This window comes from Mesocricetus auratus, unplaced genomic scaffold (genome assembly GCF_017639785.1).
Source record: "Mesocricetus auratus isolate SY011 unplaced genomic scaffold, BCM_Maur_2.0 Super-Scaffold_100014, whole genome shotgun sequence".
Classification (NCBI taxonomy): domain Eukaryota; kingdom Metazoa; phylum Chordata; class Mammalia; order Rodentia; family Cricetidae; genus Mesocricetus; species Mesocricetus auratus.
This window is the reverse complement of record NW_024429197.1, coordinates 40,605,047-40,627,161: the sequence shown is the minus strand read 5'-3', so window position 1 is coordinate 40,627,161 and position 22,115 is coordinate 40,605,047. Positions and strand designations below refer to the sequence as shown.

At 42.5% G+C, this 22,115-nt stretch overlaps 1 protein-coding gene across 11 annotated transcripts in view; it reads right to left on the bottom strand.

Moving 5' to 3' along the window:
- Dock7 (dedicator of cytokinesis 7) overlaps window positions 1-21,676 on the bottom strand; it is a 168,062-nt gene extending 146,386 nt beyond the window's left edge. For all 11 annotated transcript variants that reach the window (XM_040757117.1, XM_040757118.1, XM_040757119.1 and 8 more), the window contains exon 1: window positions 21,456-21,676. In XM_040757117.1, coding sequence (XP_040613051.1) covers window positions 21,456-21,493 — 38 coding nt within the window. In that variant the 5' untranslated portion in view covers window positions 21,494-21,676. The remainder of the gene's footprint in view (window positions 1-21,455) is intronic.
- Window positions 21,677-22,115: the final 439 nt, after the last annotated feature.

The following is a 22,115-nucleotide window of genomic DNA, read 5'->3' as shown; positions in this document are numbered from 1 at the left end:
GCCTCCCAAGTACTAGAATTAAAGGCATAAAATACCATGTTCATTCTTTGAAATGTGAGAAAGAACTCAGTTGGACTTAAGAAACCAGAAACAGATTAATTGACAATTTCAATGTTAAAGAGAGAAACAAATGAGAGTTACTTCAAAAAAAGACATTATCTTTTACTTAACAACAGACATACACAAGACAGTCTCTGTAAAGTAGGGTCCACTCATTGACCTAAGTCCATTTTGTCCCTCTCTTACTCAGTTTTACCTGTGATTTTTCTTTCCTTCTCTTAAGTTATTCCCTCCTACAAATTACCTTGTATTCCAGGAACAGATGAATCTGATTACTATCTTTACAAGAGGCCAAAACCACCACCAAGCACCAGAGTCTCACAGACAGATGGCCACATGATGATAATGTCCAGCTACACACACTTACTCTCCTGCCAGAATGGAGCCAATTCTCCTGATGACAGAACCCAGGCTGAGCCCTAAGAGAAACAATCTTCTCACAGTGGGAACTGCTTTGTTCCCTCCAGTAACGAAGATTTCTCTGAAACTTTCTTTTGGTGGACAGGGTTTCACTATACACCCTAGGCTGGCCTCCAATCTCAGTAACATTCCTGACTCTGCATCCTGAGTGCTGGGATTGAAGACAGAAACCACCACATGTACAGGGTTCAGAAACACTACTGAGATAATGACCAACCATACTACCCCCTAACTGAGATTATCTGCTCAGGCAAATCATCAAGCATGCAAACCACAATTCTTGCTTTATTATAATCTTCTACAAAAACCTCAAGCTCGCTAGCCCCTCAAAAACAGACTTCAGGCCACTAGGCTTTGTCTGTTCTTCCTGTCCCCACACCAATTAAAACACCTCTCGTGCCTTTCACCACCACCTACTTGCCTTTGGCATTTGGGGACAGGCAGTCAAGCTTCCTCTGACCAGAGCCCCAGGGGTAGGCCTCTGCAAATATTACAAATACATATTACTTCCACATGTTGTCATGCTCCTAAGAGGGCAAATCAGTAGTAATTTGAAAATGATATAATAATGTAAAAAAATAAATCATCAAAATAAGCTGTAACAGCAAATGTCTGCTGCCCAGACAAGGGACCTATCAATCTCCTGAATAAACCCTCCTCCACCCCTCTGAAAAAAACACTCTTAACCATACAATAATCCAACACATCCAAAAAAGATGACAATTAACTTAAAATTCTTCATCTTCAGTTACACTTAATCCTAGTGATGATTTATAGTATAAAGCAAAATAAATAAGGCTTTCATTTCACTTTGTAAACTACTGATACAAACTGCCAAGTAGACAGACCAATTCAAGGGTCTTGGGTTACACATGCTCCTCAATAATACTATGAAAAGCCCTACTTCTGTCCAAAATTTGATCTACTTATCTTTTTTCAACTCTCCAATTCTACAAACTCCCTCGATGTTAACACAAACCAGTTTTGACATAAGAGATCACTGTGTTGGGCCAGTCACAAATGGATGCTGGAAATAACCAGCAGATGACATCCACCAAACTGTGAAAAATAACATGCGTTCTTTACTGGGAAAGGGTAGTTTTCTGTTTTGAATTTGGAGATCTTTTTTATTGTTGTTTGAGACAGGGTTTTTCTTTGTAGCCCTGGCTGTCCTGGAACTCACTCTGTAGACCATGCTGACCTTGAACTCACAGAGATACACTTGCCTCTGCCTACCATATGCTGGGATTAAAGGTCTGCACTACTACAACCCAGCTCAGATTTGGAGATCTTGAAGAAGTGTTTCAATATATAAATTTAAAGTGGGAATCAAAGTAAGGCAGAAAGGAATTATAAGAATGACAAGATATGGAAAAAAAGTTAACAAGAACTGTTTTTAATGGAAGAAAACAAGGCATTTTGAATTACAGAATAAGATTCTGCCTTAGAGTAAAATGGCAATGGGATTGACTACACCTATCAGTTAACAAGACAAGCAGAGAAGACACACAGTGACAAGACTACCTGGAAATCTACTTCATCTCAGTGCTTCTCATAGCTGCCTGCGGATCCAGAGTCTTAGCTTTTCTGGTCTGGTGGCAATTGTCTTCAAGGTTTTTAACAGCAAACATGGGACTGAACCGAAGGGGAACTGAGAAAGCAAGCTGCTCTAAGGGGCTGACACCCTCCAGTTCACTTCAGGTAACCCAGGAAGGAAGAAGCCATCTCCACTGAGAGCTCCTGATTACCAGGGTGGGACCCACTGTGAGCATTCCGAATGAAGAGGAGACAATGGAAGAGGGGCTGTCCAAACTCTCCTCAGAGGCTGAAGGTAGTGGCCAACCTGACTCCTTTCCACATCCTCTTTAGAAGAACACCAAGAGCAGCCCCCTCGCTCTCTCCTCTCAATGTCCTGGGACATGTCCACTAGCTAAGCTGGTTGACTGGCAAAACCCAAGGACCTGCCTGTCTGCACCTCTCAGCACTAGGATTCAATGTACACAGCACTTCACTCATTTGGTATATTGGTGCTGGGAACCTAGCTCAGTTCCTCATACCTGTGTGGCCAGAACTTAACCAACTGAGCTATCTCCCCAAATTTTCTTTGGCTTATAGTTTCAAAGCATTCAATATTTGGTCTCATGTGCTTGGCAAAACATTGTGGTGGGCGTTGGAGAGATGGCTCAGTGGTTAAAAGCACTAGCTGATCTTCCAGAGGGCCCGAGTTTGATTCCCAGCACCCACATGGTGGCTCACAACCCTCTGTTAACTCCAATTCTAGAGGTTCCAATGCCCTCTCCAGTTTTCTGCAGGTATCAGGTACAGTGATGCACAAGCATACATGCATATAAAATAATATTAAAACACTCAAACACATAAAGGAATTCTTGAAATTTTTATTTTTATTTATTTATTTGCTTAATTATTTATTTTACAGCCCTGCTGCAGTTTCCCTCCCTCCTCTCCTTTCCCTATCACCCCTCTGTGAACCCCCCAAATTCACTCCTCCTATGTTTCTGTTTAGGAAAGGGCAGGTCTCCCATGGACAACAACAAAACATGCATATCAAGTTGCACTAAGACTAAGCACCTCCCCATGTATTAAGGATGACTTGGTATGAGGAACAGGGTCCCAAAAGCCAGTAAAAGAGTCAGAGACAGACAGCCCCTGCTCCCACTGTTAGGAGTCCCACAAGAGGACCAAGCTACCCAACTATTACATATATGCAATACCTACATCAGTCCCATACAGACTCCAAGGCTGTCAGTTCAGTCTCTGTGAGAACCTAATAACCAGGTTAGTTGGTTCTATGAATTTTCTTAGGGTGTTCTTGACCTCTCTGGCTCCTACAATCCTTCTTCTCCATCTCCTGCAAGATTCCCCAAACTCCACCTAATGTTTGGTTGTGGGTCTTCATCTGTTTCTATCAGTTGCTGGATGAAGCCTCTCTGATGACAATTGGGCTAGGTACCAATCTGGTCACAGGAGATGGCCAGTTCATGCTATGTATCCTCTATTGCTAGGAATCTTAGTTGGGGGTCATCTGATTCCCTTGCACCAGGCTTTTATCTGACCCCAAAATGCCCCCCTTTCCAGTAGTTTCTTTCAGTACTCACTCCCTCTACCCCCCAACCTGCCTGATTGTTCATGTTCCCATCCCCACTCGCCCTCAGTACACTCACGAATCTCTTCTATTTCCCCTTCCCCAGGGAGAATTGGGTGTCACCCCATTGAGCCCTCCTTGTTATCTAGTCTCTCTGGGTCTGTGGATTGTAGCACGGTTATCCTTCATTTTACAGATAATATCCACTTATGAGTGAGTACATACCATGCCTGTCTTTCTCAGTCTGGGTCACCTGAATTTCTTAAAACAACAATCTTTACAACTTGTTATAGTTGTTATATATGTTACAGTTGTGTGGCTTGCCGGGCGGTGGTGGCGCACGCCTTTAATCCCAGCACTCGGGAGGCAGAGGCAGGCGGATCTCTGTGAGTTCGAGGCCGGGCTGGACCGACAGCCTCCAAAACAATACAGAGAAACCCTGTCTCGTAAAAACCAAAAACCAAAAACAAAAAACAAAAAACAAAACAGTTGTGTGGCTCGGTCCTCTTGTGGGACTCCTAACAGTGGGAGCAGGGGCTGTCTGTCTCTGACTCTTACACTGGCTTTTAGGATCTTGTTCCTCATACTATGTCACCTTGCCTAGCCTTAATACATGGGGAGGTGCCTAGTCTTATTGTAACTTGATGCCAATCACATGGTAGGACTTCGTTGCCCTTAAGAGCATCCTCCAGCAGAGAGAATGCCTAGTGTATGCAGAGCGCCTAGAGAACACTCAGGAGCTGAAAGGGGAAATGAAGACAGAATGAAATCGTAATTCCCTCCCTCAAAGCAGGTGAGCACAGTTAGAACGAAACAGCTGCTGTGTGCCTTGAGAGTGGAAGTCAAATCCCAACCTTACAACCTCAGTGTCCAAGACAATGTGGAAGAAAGAGAGACTAGACTCACATACGTGTAGGGAGGAAGCAAATCGTGGAAGTGAATCTGGAGACCTACAGAATATGAGATTTCACAGCTTTCAGAATAAACCAATCTGTTAGGGTGGAGGGCTCGATTTATCTGAAAAAGAAATGTGCTCCAGTTATAATACTGCAAGGCAAGTTCTTGCCAGGGCCAGTCTCAATCTTCAGAAGAGTCTGAAGATTTAAAAGCCTACTTGACTTCATTTTCATGCCAAAGAGGGCTTTTTAAAAAGCTATTGTTTAACAAATATTCTCTAATTTAGTATAAAATTTTTAAACAATTTCAGATATGTAATCTGTTTAGTTATCACAAAATAATTTCTGTCTTCAGTGTATCAGCAAAAGGCTTTTTAGGAAGTTACTACAGAAAACAAAGACAATAAAGATTTTGTAATAAAGAGAAAACCAAAACAAATACTAGCATAAGAAAGAAATCTTTAAACCAAAATAAATAAAAGAAGTTATATGCATTCATTAAAAAATTCACCAAAAAAAGGTTTTTTCCTTTAAAAAAATCTCTTGCTACTACATCCAAATACACAGTGAAAATCCCTCAAATATAAACTTTCAACCACTTAATACTTCCATGGATAAACTTCACACACAAAAAAAGATAGAGAAAGAGCAAATCTTTATTTTTTTAAGTGTGCAAACATTATATCTCACTATCTTTTCCCCATAACTTATATTTTGAGATCTTTTCCAATAAGCACAAAAAATTAATAATACTAGCAACATTTGTCAAGCACTTACAATGTACAAAGCCACATTTATTATTCAGAAACACCCTATGAAACAAGTACTATATAAGGATAGTGAAGTTTCAAGGTCATTATAGTTACATAATTAACTAGGAAAGATGCCAAAATATAAACATAGAGATGCCACAGTTAACTGCTGTTAATCTGCTATACAGTCCATTCTGTGGATACACCAAAATGTATTCAACAAGCCTCTATTCGTGGACACTATATTTCTAGTTTTCCCAAACATTATCACTAGAATGTAAATTCTCCAAGGCAAACATTTTCATCTAAATGGAGAATTATGGGTGACTTTTGTCTTCCTTTTGGGCCTTCTTTATTTACAAATGTTCTGTAATAAATGATTTTACAGTGAGAAAAATAGGTTTAGAAAATATAAAATAACATACCTAGCCTTAAAAAAGATGGGGGGGGTACATTAGATCCCTATAACAGGTCTAGTTATAAACACCCATCATTCTAGCACTTTAAAGATTAAGGCAGGAGGATTGTCATAAGTTCCAGGCCACCTAAGCAACAGTGTAAGGTACTGCCTCAAAAAGAGGAAAAATACACACACATACACACACACACTTCCACAGAATCAAGTTTCCAAAAGCAAGCAATTCTGGTTATAGTTCATGTTCACTATTTCTCTATTTTCCAAACTTAGTTCACAGCTCAGGTAGAGACGGTGAAAACACCTAATTACAAACTAACGGAGCAGTAGGAACACTCTAATGGCCACCATTGTTCCACTCTGTCTCGTCTTTCACGGACACTGAACAGAACTCTAAGTTGAGGCATTGTCTGTGGGTCACTTTCATATGAACTTGTCTAAAGTCTTTAGGAGGAGCCAGAGGACTGGACTAGCAAGACTACTGCAAGCCAAGGAAGGAAAAGTTAACTCGGGATGAGATGTAGACAACAGAACAGAAAGAGTTCTTCTACTCAATGCATTTAATACTTCAAATATAACTCATTTTCTGAGTGTTATGTTTGAAATAAAATATACATGTTTTAATATATATTGAAATTTTTAAAAAGATGACAGCTGTTTCATGGTTCCAATCTGACACAATTTCAGGATACTTGTCAAAGTCTTATGAAGTATTGTGTATTTCAGTATATCTTAATTTCTGCTACTACACACAGTAACAACACTGCTCCCTATTTTATACAACACATAAAATTATAATACAGAGGGGGAAAAACTCAAAAAAGTACCTGTAAATGTTGGTACTGACCTAAAACTAACAAGTGGAAACAGTTGAAGAAAGTCTACAGTAAAAAGTCAATCCTCTTCAAAAATAAATAGATTAAATTATACATATATATGTATAATTATGTATAATTAATTCCACCCTATTTCTTAAGAATGGAGTCAGAATTGTTTTGCCCACAAACATATAAATCATATTCTTTGTACAAGTTATATACGTTAGTAAATCCTGGTTTATTCAAGGCTTATTTTTTTTCTTTCCTGTTTTTAAGACAAGGTTTCCTCTGTACTCAGGCTGGACAAACTCAAAGATGTCCCTGCCTCAGCTCCAGAGTGTTGGGAGGGACTATAAACACAAACTACCATACCTGGCTTATTCTAACTTTCAACTCTTCTCAAATGTGTGCTCTCTCTTTACCACTTCCTACAGTATTTGACTACAATTCATAACATGCTTGTAGCCAGGCATGGTGATACACACCTTTAATCCCAGCACTCTTGAAGAAGAGGCAGGGGATCCCTATCAGTTCAAGAATAGCTTTGTCTACATAGTAAAATGCTTTGGGGGGGGTACAACACAATATACTTGTGAAAATCTTAATATTGTTTTCCTTAAATCAGGAAGGAAGCAGGGACCTCTGCTGGTTCACCACTACACTGGAGGTTCTAGCCAACGAAACAGGACAGGAAAGTAAAAGGTGAAGTGTGAGGAAGAGAAGAGTCCAGCCGGGAGACACCAGGTTCACAACACTAGGCTGCCACTCTCGGCTGCAGTTATCGGAGAAAGGATATCAAGAGGCAAGTCCCTACTCCAGCCTGAAGCACCTGGATTAGCTAGTGGAAGAGAAAGGAAGGAGTCATAAAACACTGGGGTATGAAGAACTTTCCTGCACTCTACACTATGTTCCAAGGAGAGATTGCTAGAATGGCAGTCACCTTATCAAAATCCCACGCCACTGGGAAGCAGGCCTTACCATGGAACGTACCTGCTTGTTATGCTGCCAGATGGATGACTCTAAGGCTACAGAAGCTTATCGGCTGAGATGTGAAGTGACAGGGTACCTCTATGGAGACTGCATCAGCAGAAGAAACATGGAAGAAATGCTTTCAGGGAGGGTTACACTGTGTAAAGGATCCAGCCCTGGGCCATTCTGAACACTACTTGCAGGAAGTTGGTTGTAAAGATCACTTCACAAAACACCATTTCACAACAGTGGAAAGAACCAAGTACTCGGTAAGATTTGTTGAGGAAAGAAAGTAAAAATCAGCAGAATTTGGTGACAGGACACCATCTGACTGACTAATGAGACTGAAAAGGACCTGTACCAATGAAAGCACATCAGACAGCAAGGCTGCTGCAAAGACAGTGCAGCTGTTAAGATGCTTGCCCACAAGAACTGGAGCCTGACCCCAGCATCCATGTAAAAAGCCAGGTGTCTCTTCAGTTTGCTGTGAAACTGTACCTCCTAGGAGTGCCAGCAGCTACACCATAAAGTCTCACCAACATGACTGTGCAAGCATGAGCTGCACAGGACAGCAAGAGGCATGCTAAAGTGGATGGGGAAAGCTCATGGGCTCAACCCTCCACAAAGAACTACAGCAACTAAGGAATGCTCAGAGTGGAAGAAGCATCTTCCCCAGGGAAGAGCACACCAATTAGTTATCCAATACCAAACAGTAAGCCCTGAAAATACACAAACAAACAGCTTTACACAGGCTGAGCAAGTTGTATTTATGTATTTAAGAACATGCATGTCTGTAAGTAACAACAATTAATGAAAAAAGAAGCATGGATTTGAAAGAGAGCAAGGAGGAGTATATGGGAGGGTTTGGAAGGAGGAATAGGAAGTGGTGAAATGACATAATAATTATACTACAATCTTACAACATAAAAGAAAAACATTTAAACTGGGCATGACACATACCTATAATCCCAGAACAGTAGACTCCTTAGGGCTTCCTGGCCAATAGTCCAGCCAAATGAGAGAACTCCAGCTTCAACAACAGAGCTTGTCTCAAAACACAGCATGGACAGCAACTGAAACTACACCTGACAGTGACACATGTACACAGACAAAGGAAAGAGACACACAGGCAAGTGGACACACACGCACATGCGGTAGGTGAGATCTGCTGACTTTGTTCCCATGAAGGATGATCCACTCATACAACAGGCAAATTTGGGAGTTAAAGGGGTAAGAAAGAAAACAGGAGATAAGAGACAGGAAATAAAAATATTCAGATTGAAAACCAAGAAAATAAAACTGTCTTTTACTCATCAAAATTATATTCCACGTAGACACTTGAGGAGACCCTGGTTCAAAATATTTTATTTTTCAAAGGGGGTTAGACTGACATAAGTTCATGGGATTTCCTGGACTCTAGACCAACAACTGGGGAGCCTGCAAGGAACCAAACTAGGCTCTCTGCATGTGGGCAACAGTTGGGAGGCTTAGGTCTGTTAATGGACCCCTGGCAGAGGAACCAGGATCTATCCCTGGTGCATGAGCTGGTTTTTTGGAGCCCACTCCCTATGGTGGGATCCCTTGCTCAACCTTAATTGGGGAGGGACCTTGGTCCTGCCTCAACTTAATGTGTCAGACTTTGTTGACTCCTTATGGGAGGCCTTACATTTTCTGAGTGGATGGGGAGTGGGTTGGGGAAGGGAGGGAGTTGGAAGAGGGGAGGGAGGGGAAACTGCAGTTGGTATGTAAAATGAATAAAAAATTTAAAATAAAAAATTATAATTCATGTAGCAAATTCTAAGACCCCTATGAAAAGACAGTAAAATAAACAAACTTATCAAGTTCTTAGGATACTACTTAAGTACTCAACAGTATTTATATATCATAGCAATGAACAACCCAGTTTTTAAAAAATTCTTTGCATGATAACATCCAAAACAAAAACTATTTAAAATAAATTTACCAAGAGAAGAAAAAGACTAGAAGAGCAAGACCAAAAGAAGGTGGAGGAGGTGGCACCCTATACCCTAGGAACTGAATTCCTACTGGAAGAGAACACACAAGAGACTGGAAAGGTAGCTTAGTAGAGTATTCATTTACCTAGCATGAAGCCCTGGGTTCCATCCCTAGCACCATTCATACTTGCAATCCCAGCACTCAGGAAGTGGAGGCAGCAAGATCAGAAGTTCAAGGCTGTCTTGGCTACACAGCAAATTCAAAGCCAGCCTGGGCTACATGAGATGCTGTGTCAAAACAAAATGACATCTCATTTAGGACCAAGCACTACACCCCATCACTTGTGCTCTGTATCTGTATCACTCCTCCCAAGCCTGGAGAAACAGCAATGAAGAGCAGGAGAAAAGAACGTAAGAGCCAAAGGATGTGGAGATTCGAAGCAGAGACACCTTCTGGACTTGAGAACTTACTGCAGTGGTGGTTATCTGCACAAAAACCTGCTGAGCCCACCAACGTTTCCTTGTGGATGGGGGAGGGTCATTTTCTCTAGTGTTAAAGTAGTGATAAGTTGCCCTACCCACATTCATAAGTGGAGCCCTAATTAAACTCAATACATATCACACACACACACAATGAAAATAGAGGCGTGGTTGTTGTGGGGGAAGTTTCAGCAGGAATGAGAGGGGAATAGGGGACAGAGCAAATAACATTCATTTAGGCAGGCAAAACACTCATACACACAAAATAAAATAAATCTAAAGAAAAAAATTTTTTGTTTACTCAGGCAGTGGTGGCACACACCTTTAATCCCAGCACTCAGGAGGCAGAAGCAGGCAGATCTCTGTGAGTTCAAGGCTAGCCTGATCTACAGAATAAATTACAGGACGATAGGGCTGTTACACTAAGAAACCCTGTCTTAAAAAATAATAATAATAAAATAAAATAAAGAATTAAAACCAAGTGTTCAAACAAGTCATTCACAGAGGTACATTCACAATGGCCAAAAGACAGACACCACTTAACTGTTCATTAGCTGATAGAAAAACAAAATGTGCTACATAAAATGGAATATTATTTAGACATTAAAAAATGGCAATATGTACCACAGTATGGAAACATTATGCTAACTTTTAAAGGACACATGCCACATAACTCCATTTAAATGTTCAAAACAGGAAAATACAGAGATATAAAAAGTAGACCAGCAGCTACCTAAGGTGTTGAGTAGAGATGGAGACTGACCAGAAACTGGCACAAAGCATTTTTCAGGGTGATGGTAATGCTCTGAAAGTGGATGGTTTCATAATCATAAATTTACTAAAATCACTCACTTGTATACTTTAAATACATTTTATCATGTACAATATACCTCAATAGGGCCAATGAGGTGTTTCTGAGGGTAAAAGGACTTGCCACGACAGTCTGATGATAGTTCAGTCCCAGCGCCCATAGTGGAAGGAGAGACCCAAATCCAGAAACTTGTCCTCTGACCACCACATGTGCAGTGCGGCAAGTGTGCGTGTGTGCATGCACTCTAGCAGTAAGTAAAGTTAAATTATATACACCATAGTGCTAGGTCTTTTTTGGCTGGGACTACTCTGAGAGGCTAAGGGAAGGGTATCAATCAAAGAAAGAATGATAGGGGAGAGCTGGAAAGAGGTGAACCAGTGCAAAGTGACAGACAGTTTGGAACTCTAAAACATATATCACTATCCCTGTATCTTTACAAGAAATAATGACAATTATCAAACAGCTAATATGAATGAGCGGTAGCTCATTTTCTGGTGACAGGAGTGCACATGTATAAGTAAGAAAAAATCCAACAATAAAACTTGGAAAACATTCCTGTGAAGGTTATGAAAGGTCACTATGGCATTCTGAATGAGAACAGCCCCCACAGGTTCATATGTTTGAATGCCTGGCCCCAGTAAATAGAACTATTTGGGAAGGATTAGGAGGTGTGTCCTTGTCTCAGGAGGTGTGTCACTGGAGGTGGGCTTTGAGGTTTTAAAAGCCCACACCATTCCCAGTCTTTCACTCTCTCACTGCCTCCACCTTAAAGATCAGGATGCAAGCTCTCAGATACTGCTCCAGAACCATGCTTGCCCGCCTGCCTGCTACCACACTCCCCACCATGATGATCAGGAACTAACCCTCTGAAACTGCAAGCCAGCCCCCAGTTAAACGCTTCCTTTTATAAGCTGTCTTAGTCATAGTGTTTCTTCACATCAAGAGAACAGTTTCTAAGACAGGCATTAAGTCTAAGCTAAGCTTCTTAGAAATTAAGTGACAGAAAATCCACAGCCAGCTAACATCAAGTAATGATGGTGTTGTGGAATATTCCTTTACACTGTGTGAAGATATATCACTGTGATTGGTTTAACAAAAGGCTAAACAGTCAATAGCTAGACAGGAGGTACAGGTGGGAGTTCTGGACAGAAAGAGCCCTGGAAAGAAGAAAATCAGGGTCACCAACTGGACACAGAAAGAACAGACATGCAGACAGAGAGGTAAAATCCACACGCCACATGGCAGCACACAGATGAATAGAAATGTGTTAAGTTATAAGAGCTAGTGGACAAGCCTAAGCTATAGGCTGAGCTTTCATAATTAATAATGTCATTTTTTGTAAGCTGGAGACCCAAAGAAAAATCACCTACATAATGGTTCTCTTTGAATTTCACCAGTTCCACCTCAATTTAAAGAAGAATATGGAACAATTAAAATGATTCATTTGGAGGCCAGGGAAATGGTTGGGTGGTTAAAGAGCTTATCACCAAGCATGAGGAATGGGGTTCAGATCCCCAGCACCCACGTAAGTTCCAGGTGGGCATGGGAGAAAGCATGCCTCAATAAATAAGGTGGAAGGTGATCTAGGAAGACAGGAAACATCAATTGTGGGCACATGCACACATACACCAAAAAGTAAATAAATAAAATGATTTATTTTATTTTGTATATGTGTATGTATTTTATATGTGTATTTGTACATGTGTGCTCTATGGATGTCAAAGGTCAGCCCTGGGTGCTGTTCCTCAGCTACCAGCCACCTTGTTTTATGAGATGGGGTCTCATAGACCTGGAACTCCCTGATTAAGCCATACGGACCGGCCTGAGAGCCCCAGGGATCAAACTGTCTCCAAACGATGCACACTACTACACCTAGCTTATTTATATAGGTCCTGGAGACCAAACTCAAGTTCTTGTGCTTGCACAACAAGCAGTTCACAGCCTAAGCCATCTCCCCTGCCCTGAATTAACTCTAAAGAGCATCTGTCATCTTGGTATGACCAGCACTCTCATCTTCCTTCCTTTCATTAGAAACCTCTGTTGTTTGGTAATGAACTTACTCCCTGAGATTCAAGTGGAGCTGACACCACCGTTACACTTCCTCCAAGGCAGTAAAAAGCAAGGAACCCAGGACTGACTAGACTCTTCTACATCCCTAAACACAGCAATTATTCAAGTAACCACATATACCTGAAGCTAACAGGAAACTGACCTCCTGGTAGGAGCTGAGCCTAGAGCTATCAAATCTCATCACTCATCACAAGCATTTTGGTTTTGGTTTTTGTGCAAACTCTTGAGATATAAAGATAGCAGATCTACTGACAACACTTGTATCCCCTAATCCAATCATCAATTTACAAGAGTAAGCACTTCTTTTTGTATATAAATTAAACTGATTTGAGCTTCTGTAATTGCATTTTAAAACTCCTTGTTTTGTTTTGTTTTAAAAGTCAATGAAAAAGTAACAAAATGGGCTGGAGAAATGGCTTAACTGTTAAGAGCACTAATTGTTCTTCCAAAAGACACAGGTTCGATCCCTAGCACCCACACAGCAGCTCACAACTGTCTGTAACTCCAGTTCCAGGGGACCCAAAACCCTCACACGGGCATACATGCAGGCAAAACACCAATGCACATAAAATGAGTAAATTATTAAAAGAATAGAAAAGGTACGAAACATCCACAAAGCCAAAATGATTCAAAAAACCAAAGCCTAGAGACTGAGCTGCCTAGAACAGGAGAAAACAAATCCTACCAGGGAAGTCTTTCTGTGTCCACAGATACACTTCGAGGCCAGCAAGAACACCTGCCAAATGCTCTCTCTCCAGTTCTCTGTGAAGCAGCGGCCAGGACGACAGGTTCCACCTCACATCACTTCTCATCTTTCTGAGCCTCACCACACTTTCTCTTGTTCCTGATGCCCTGGGATTGTACTTCCCAAACAAACCCTGGATTCTCAATCCTTAGCCCTTGTTTCTAGGGAATAAAGTCTGAAAGAATTTCTTTTTTTATAAAAAGTCACCTCTCAGCAACTGTCTGGACACAGAATGCTCTGAGCTCACAAACTTAACTGAGAGCACTCAACCTGATACAATGTTAAACAGAAGCAGTGATAGCTGCACAACAAAGCCAGTCAACGCCAGCTCTCCATCACTACAGCAAGACACCTGGCATGGGTAAACTACAAAGACAAAAGTTTGTTTGGGCTCATTTGTGGAACTTCCAGTTTGTGCCATCGGCCCGTTTGCTTTAGGCCCATAGTAGGTAACAAACACATCATGAAGTATGGGCATGGCAGAGCGAATCTGGTCACTTTATGACCAGAACAAAAAAGAAAAAGAAGAATAGACCAGGGCCCCAATCCCGTCAGTGCTATGCTTCTAACGACCTACAGACCTCTCCCTAGGCCCCAGCTCTTAAAGGTGCCATCAACTTCCCAAAAGCCACCTGGGAACCACCTGTTAATATACAGGCCTTTTGGGAGCTATTATGATCCAACCACAGAGCAAAATAAGATAACTAAACAAATAATTTTAAAGTTATTGACAGTAGAAAACTAATCTTGTAGGTCCCAGAAAATATGACTACATACTTAGAAAATGCCAAAGAATCTACAGCATGCTTTATAATCAACAAGAGTTTAGTGAGACATAGCTGAATATAAAGTTTTGGATACCTAGAAATAAACCTAACTAAAGACATGCAAGAACCTCACAGAGAGAAAACTATGGTGCTTTTTTTTTCCTGTCATAACAAGGTACTAGACAATTAAAGAGAGATTCTGTGGACTGTGAATTGCAAACTCGGTATTAAAAGAGCGTCATTTCCCACCAAACTGACGTGTAAGTTCAATGTAATTCCAATATAGTTCTAACAGGGTGTGGGTGAGAAGTTATTGATTTGGTTTTTATTTTTGGGGGTGGGATATAGTCTAAATTTTATATAGAATTTCAAAGGGCTAAATGAAATCAAGATACTTTATTTTTTTAAAGAGGGTATAACTGGTCTACTAAATCCTGAAGGCAAACAGAATTAAAATCATCGTAACTGGTAAAAAGACACACAACCAAATCTATGGAACAAAATCAGAACTTATGGCAGAGGTGGAAGTTACAATTCCGTTCTGTTCCCATATTAAGTCAGGAGAACTACAAACCTCAGCTCAGGTTTTTGTTAATATAGACGAATGTCTACCTCAGGGTAAGGAGAGGTTTCTTGTGCAAAAGCAATAAGGTACTGGGTTGACCTGAGTTCCGTTTGATAGAATGTCTATCGTGCAGGAAAGTGTGGGCTTGATTGCCTCATCCTATATACTGGACACAGTAACCTGTGATTCCAGGCCTCAGGAGGTAGAGGCGCAAAGATCAATCAGCTCAAGGTCAGGTCATCCTCCACTACATAGGCCAGCCTGGACTACATGGGATCCTGTCTCAAAAAAACAAGCAAGCAAACAAGCAAACATGAAGTAATAACCATAGCAACAACAAAATATAAGCAGCATTAAAACTGAGACCTTACTTTTCAAGAAGTTCCCTAAAAAGGTTGAGAAATAAGCCATAATGGGGGTTGCTATACAAATAACCAATAAATGAGTAGTACATTGACTGTATTTGAAGTACTCACATAAAATCACAAAGAAAAAAATGGAGTGAGGAGTGACCACAAAGATTTAAATAGGCAATTTAAACACATAAAGCAGAGCTCAATTTCATTAATAATTCAGTAAATAAAAATTAAAACTTTACAATGTGCTAGCATCATGAATCCAATACACTGATAAAATTGAAAAACTTGGCAGCACCAAGTAGCAACAACTATGAGAAACAATATTGTTGTAGGGGCAAAAATCTCTACCACCCCTTTAGAGAATAGCATAGACTCACATAACAAGCCTGGTGATAAATAAAATTGTTACAAATAACAACAAAATACCTCTCAACTAGGAATTCCAGAATTATGTATACCTTAGAGCAGAGGTTCTCAACTCATGTGTCACAACCCTTTGGGGGTCAAAGAATCCTTTCACAGGAACAACCCTGCATATCAGATATTTACAATTCATAACAGCAGCAAAATTACAGTTACAAAATAGCAACAATAATAATTTTATGGTAGGTGCTCACCACAATCTGAGGAACTGTAGCATTAAGAAGGTTGAGAACCACTGCTGTAGAGAAACTTATGCATAGATGGGTCCCAGAATACACATGCTGTCTAGTAGTCAGAAACGACATCATGAAGTACTTTTACAATAAAACACTACAAAACGACAAAAATGAATGAACTTTAACTGCAACCATGAATGAACTTCACAATATAATTTTAGCAAAAGCAAGACAATAAAAGAAACAAGCATTCAATACAACATTGTCCAAATACCTTCAAAAGCAGAAAAGAAAATTTATATTTCTTATAAATGCATCCACAGGGGATAGGAGCAAAACACAAAGTAGAGGTTATCCCCAAAGTCAGCAAAGTAGACTGGAATAATCTGAGAATTGGGTAAGATCTGCCTTGTTTAAAAGTTTAAGCTACACTTTTACTATTTCTTGAGGAAGGGGTACATACACATGCCACAGCAGCAAAATGTTTCAAGAAAAATTCATCGCAGCAGCCATGAGATGACACAGCAGATAAAGGTGCTTGCCACCAACCTGGGACCCACACAGTAGAAGGAGAGAACCGACATCTGTAAATTGTCCTCTGACCCCCACAAGCATATGGTAGCATGTAGCATACAAACACACACATAACACACACTAAAATAATCTTCTATTAAAAAAGAGACATACAAAAAATTTAAAGGAATATAAAACACAAATGAAAACAACCATACAGAATAGTTAGTTAGTTATGGTATACAGTACCACAGTTATAATTATAGTTATCATACAACGAAAACACCTCTGACTGGAGAGTAAGGTGTAAACCAAAGAATGAGTGCATGAAAGAGGGACCAGATTAGAGAACCTTACAACACAAGGGAATGTTTGGACTCCCCACTGTCAGAAAACTGTATTCCTGATTAAAGCTGTGCCTTGGGGAGCCTGCAACACATATGAGTAAGAGGGTGGAGATATTGGGGCTGTGAGGCCTAGGGATGTGTTGAAATATGCTTTGTAACCTCACAGAGGTGGCAGGCAGGCAAACACTTCGGTTCCAGCATCCCCATGGCACTGGACTTGAACAGTCAAGACCTGATCTAGCAACAGCTATTGTTCGCCTTTTTGTTTCTTTTTCCCAAAATTAGACTGTAAGAGTTATTCATTATTGTAACTGAAGTTCGTTCACTTAGTTACTTTATAGCAAGCCAGGGGAGAAAGGAGGCAGATAAGAGATACCAGGAGAGGGGCAAGCTCCTGAAATCAGTGCTAAGGCTAGGGAAAGGGTCAAGGGTTAACTCCAGATCTACAACTCAGGAACACATAAGTTAAGCATGCTCACACAACCTAAGCACTCCTAAGGGAAGCAGGAAGTAGTCATGGCAATGGCATATACCTGGGAGAACTGTGACTAGAAATGAAAAACCAATGATTGGTGGCAGCTAGGAATGCCAGACAACTCAATAGGTCTTTGTTTTATAGTGAGACGGGCATACGAAAAGAAAGGTCTCTTAAAGGGAATAAAAACATAAAAATATAAATAGAAAGGGAAAGTGTAGAGTCAAGATACTGAGAAAGTGGTAAGAAACAGGCTTCAAGAACACAACGACATGCCCGGCACTGGAGCATACCTTTAATCCTAGCGCTAGGGAGGCAGAGGCAGGTAGAACTCTGAGTTCGAGGCCGGCCTGGTCTACAGAGCGAGCTCCAGGACAGACTCCAAAGCTACACAGAGAAACCTGTCTCTGACACATGGCCGTTAAGCCATCATCCCCAGCACAACGGTGGCTAAGTCAGGAAGAACAGGGTTCAAAGCCAGCCTAGTTACATAGGGAGACCATCTCAGAGAGAGGGGAGGGGAATCTGGAGGAACCTCATCTGAAAGATGGTAATAAAAGGTAACTGAACAGTCCTAGTCTCCCTCCAACATATGGCTTAGAAGGCAGAAGGAGACGAGACACTGAGCATTAAAAGTTAGTGAGATAAGGGCTAGGATGTAGAGCAGTGGTGTGGAGTGCTCCCCTAGCATCAGTGGTGTAGAGTGCTCCCCTAGCGTCAGTGGTGTAGAGTGCTCCCCTAGCGTCAGTGGTGTAGAGTGCTCCCCTAGTGTCAGTGGTGTGGAGTGCTCCCCTAGCATCAGAGTGCTCCCCTAGCATCAGTGGTGTGGAGTGCTCCCCTAGCATCAGTGGTGTGGAGTGCTCCCCTAGCATCAGTGGTGTGGAGTGCTCCCCTAGCATCAGTGGTGTTGAGTGCTCCCCTAGCATCAGTGGTGTGGAGTGCTCCCCTAGCATCAGAGTGCTCCCCTAGCATCAGAGTGCTCCCCTAGCATCAGTGGTGTGGAGTGCTCCCCTGGCATCAGTGGTGTAGAGTGCTCCCCTAGCATCAGTGGTGTAGAGTGCTCCCCTAGCATCAGTGGTGTAGAGTGCTCCCCTAGCATCAGTGGTGTAGAGTGCTCCCCTAGCGTCAGTGGTGTGGAGTGCTCCCCTAGCATCAGTGGTGTAGAGTGCTCCCCTAGCGTCAGTGGTGTGGAGTGCTCCCCTAGCATCAGTGGTGTGGAGTGCTCACCTAACACTCATGGCACCCTGGGCTCAATTCTAGAACAACAGAAAAAAATAAAATTAAAAGAATGTGTGAGGATAAGGTGAACAAAAAAATCGGGGAAGTCTGTAAGTTCAAAGAGAAAGGTGGACAGCACAAATGACAACGCGTAAAACAAAACTGGGTCCACACAGTCAGAGTCACCAGCGGAGAGGAGGTTAGGTTTGAGCTACTAATCGACACCACATTCAGTCTTCTGAAAGAAACACCTGATCCCCTCCAAAAAAAACAAGTTTTCATTAATTCTGCTTCCTGGCAAAAATTATAGCTAATCAAAAGTGGAAGGACAAGAAAATAAGCATAAAGTTATGACATTAGCAGTGGAGGGGGGACTACTATGGAAAATATGTTGTAAAAAGAAAACACAAATAAAAAATATAGTAACTAAAATCAGGAGAGAAGAGTTTGAATGACAATTTAGGTAATGGCAAAAATGTACACAAATGTCCATCCTCTTGTTAAATATCAAGTCACAGGACAAAAATGATCCAAAGGAATCCTACACCGTTAACCTGCAAATAGTTAAACTTCACAAATGCATAAGCCATGTCCTCAAAAAGGAGAAAAATCAAGGCAATTTCTTGATATGAGCAAAATGCATAGGGATTGGCAAAGCTGAGCTGAGATAAGCAATCCAGTCAGGGATACATGAATAAAGAGCTTTCAAAATCAGATCCTGCCTCAAAAAATAAAATAACAGCACTCCATGCAAAGGGCTGGAAAAGGAGCTCAGGCAGAAAGGCTGATAGGCATGGATTTTTATAAAGATTTCTGGACCATCATGAATCTTTTTTAAATAACGTTTCACACAGCAGTAGGCTTTTACAGAGCAATGAATTTCATAAATGCAAATATAATGGAAAAGATTGTCACTTTGAAGAAAAGGTCCTAAGCCTCATTTCATAAACACTGCAAAAATGAAATTACTTCTATTTACAAGGCTTCATTTGAAACATTTTAGAGATATCAGTTTCTTTAACCTCATCACAACCCTCTGAGGAAAGTCCTAGAAATTCTAACACCATTTTTAGGGCAAATGGAAATGGAGTCAAGTAACTTGCTGAAGTTTATTCAATGAGTGGTAGGGCCAGGCTGTCAAACCCAACTTATCCACAAACACTTGCTGTTTCCACTGTCAGGGAACTCGAAAGCACAGCTATAATTGCTTCAGAAGTATGATTTAATGATGCTCAGTAACAAGTAACATGACAGATAACTACTAATTACATACAGCATTCTGTCCTTGACAATCTGCCTTGACCATCCTATCAGCTCCACTGGCTTCAGTTACAATCTACTCACTGATGAGTCTGGATTCTAGATCCCCAGCTCTCCTGTGTCCCAAACAAGCACCAAAAGTCTAATGGATGTTTCCATCTAAATGATTTACAATCCCCCAAAGCCAAGATGTCCAAACCCGAATCATCATTTCCATGCAGCAGTCTCTCCCACTCTTAAACTGCTTCCTCCTGTACACAGGCCCTCAGTGACTCCTTCCATTATCCAGCTTGCTACACAGCTATGAAGCCGTCTGTCCACTCTTCCTTAACTTGCATAGCCAATCAATCACTCAGCACTACCAAAGTCAACCTAAGTGTCTCTCTTGACAGTGGCACATTCTCTTCATTCCCCTGCCTTAATTTTATAACTTTCGAGACTATCCTTGCTTGTATTTGAGGCTGTTCTATTTTCTTTCTTGAGGCTAGTCTGGTTCCATCTGCTAACTCCATTCACAGACAAGGGGCATTGCCTTTATTTCAAAAGTGTTTACTGTATGAGACATAAACTATAGAAATGTACAAAATGTGTTCATTAACGGCATGCCTTAAGGCCCAAAAACAAATAATAATTTCCAATCCCAATTATAAGTGTTTGATGACAGTATGGGTAATACACTATGCTAACTATGCACTTTATACAAAAATGACCCTTTAATATTCATGACAATCCTAAGTACCATTATTTATCATCTTTCAGATGAGACAACTAAAAGCAAGAGTTTCAGCAAGGTCCCGATTTAGAAAACAAGACCAAGATGAAGTCAAAATATTTGACTTCATCTTCCAGTAGCGCCCACATTCCTAAGAATTTATTTTATCTTAAGAAAATGAAATGCATGTTTTCAAACTCAGAGAGAGAGAGAGAGAGAGAGAGAGAGAGAGAGAGAGAGAGAGAGAGAGACGTTTTACACCCGATCTTGGCCAAAGAAGATATGCAAAACAAGATGCTAGTTTTAAATGGAAAAAAAAAAAAAACGTGTCCCAAAACCCTTAATATCAAGGAGGTCCAAAAGCTAAAAAAAACCTTTCTCTAACACATCCAAAAAGAAATGTCAACAAGCTAACAAAAATTCACAACCACAGGAATATAATACAACCATCAAAAAAATTCACTTGAAATGTTGTCTTTCTTTAAATATCACTAAGTTACAGAAATAAGGTTTTATCGGAAACAACCCAACCCCCCCCCCGCAAAAAAAAATGCCTAGTGCCCTATATATAAGTACATTCCATTCCATAGTTCAAGTCTACAAATATCCTTCAGCTTTTATTTGGACCAGGCGGTAAACTCCTGGGAAACCTTATCTCGGGTGGGTGGCTTACTCCTAGGAGGAGAACGCCAGGCCCATGCAAACAGCACAGTGCGGGTCGGGTCATCCATCTTCCTCTGGGGCGAGAGAAAGGGCGCCCACGGAGCCCACGGGGAAAGCGGGGCGCTCCCGTGTCCCGCAGCCCGCAACTTTGCACTGCGGCCTCGGTGTGCGCGTGCAGGCGCGGCTGCAGAGCGGCCGGTGCGGACCGGGCACCCCGGGTGCTGTCAGCGGTGGCGGCGGGTGCGGGCGTGAGCGCCGTGGCCTCCTCGCCAGTTCCTTTTGTTGGGGCGCCGGGAGCCGGCGCGTGGGCGTGGAGCGCCGGGGCGGACTCGACTGCGGACACAAAGAACCGCCGAGCTGCCGCACGCCCTGCGGGCCTGGCGAGGCGCCGGCTGCAGGCCCCGGACCGCGCGGCAAGGCCCGGGGGCCGCGCCACACCCACCCTCCCACCCCCGAGGCCCGGCCGGGTTCCCCGCCGCGTACCTGCTGATCTTCTGCGCGAAGGCGCGGCGCTCCGCCATGGCTGCGGCGGCGGCGGCGGCGGCGCGGGGCTGGGCGCGGGGCTGGGCGGCCTCCTCTTCACGCTCCCGCTCGCGCTCCCTCCCTCCCGCGCACTCGCCCGTCGGCTCTCCGGACCCCACCGCGAGGCTGGGCCGGCCGCCGCTGCCCGGAACGAGGGTACCGTAATGCGCCGAGGAGGCGCGCGCGAGGAACCTCTCTCCGCCCCCGCCCTCTCCCCCGCCTCCGCCCCGCGCGCCAATCCCGGCTGGAGGTCGGGTTGGGAGGCCGTTGTGGCTGGCGGGAGCCGACGGGACGCGGGGCGTGGAAACCGGCCCCGAGCCCTCGCTGCCCTGCCGCCGCGCACTCACGACCGGGAAGACCTAGGAAGGGGCCGAGGCCGCTGAAAGTGCACGGAGCTGAGCTTTCCCCAAAGGGAAATGGATTCCTTGAGGCCGGGAATGGCTGAGCTCGGTTCTGGCAGCTCCCCACTCCCGGCGGTTTAAAGCACCTTTCTCGCACGCCTCGACCTCGTGAGTGGGGTCTGGCCAGAGAAACAATGGCTCTTCTTTGTAGAAGGAACTCTCCCGCAGAGGTGGTGTGGTAATCGCTGATTTGTGGTGCATAGCCCGGCTTACACGCATG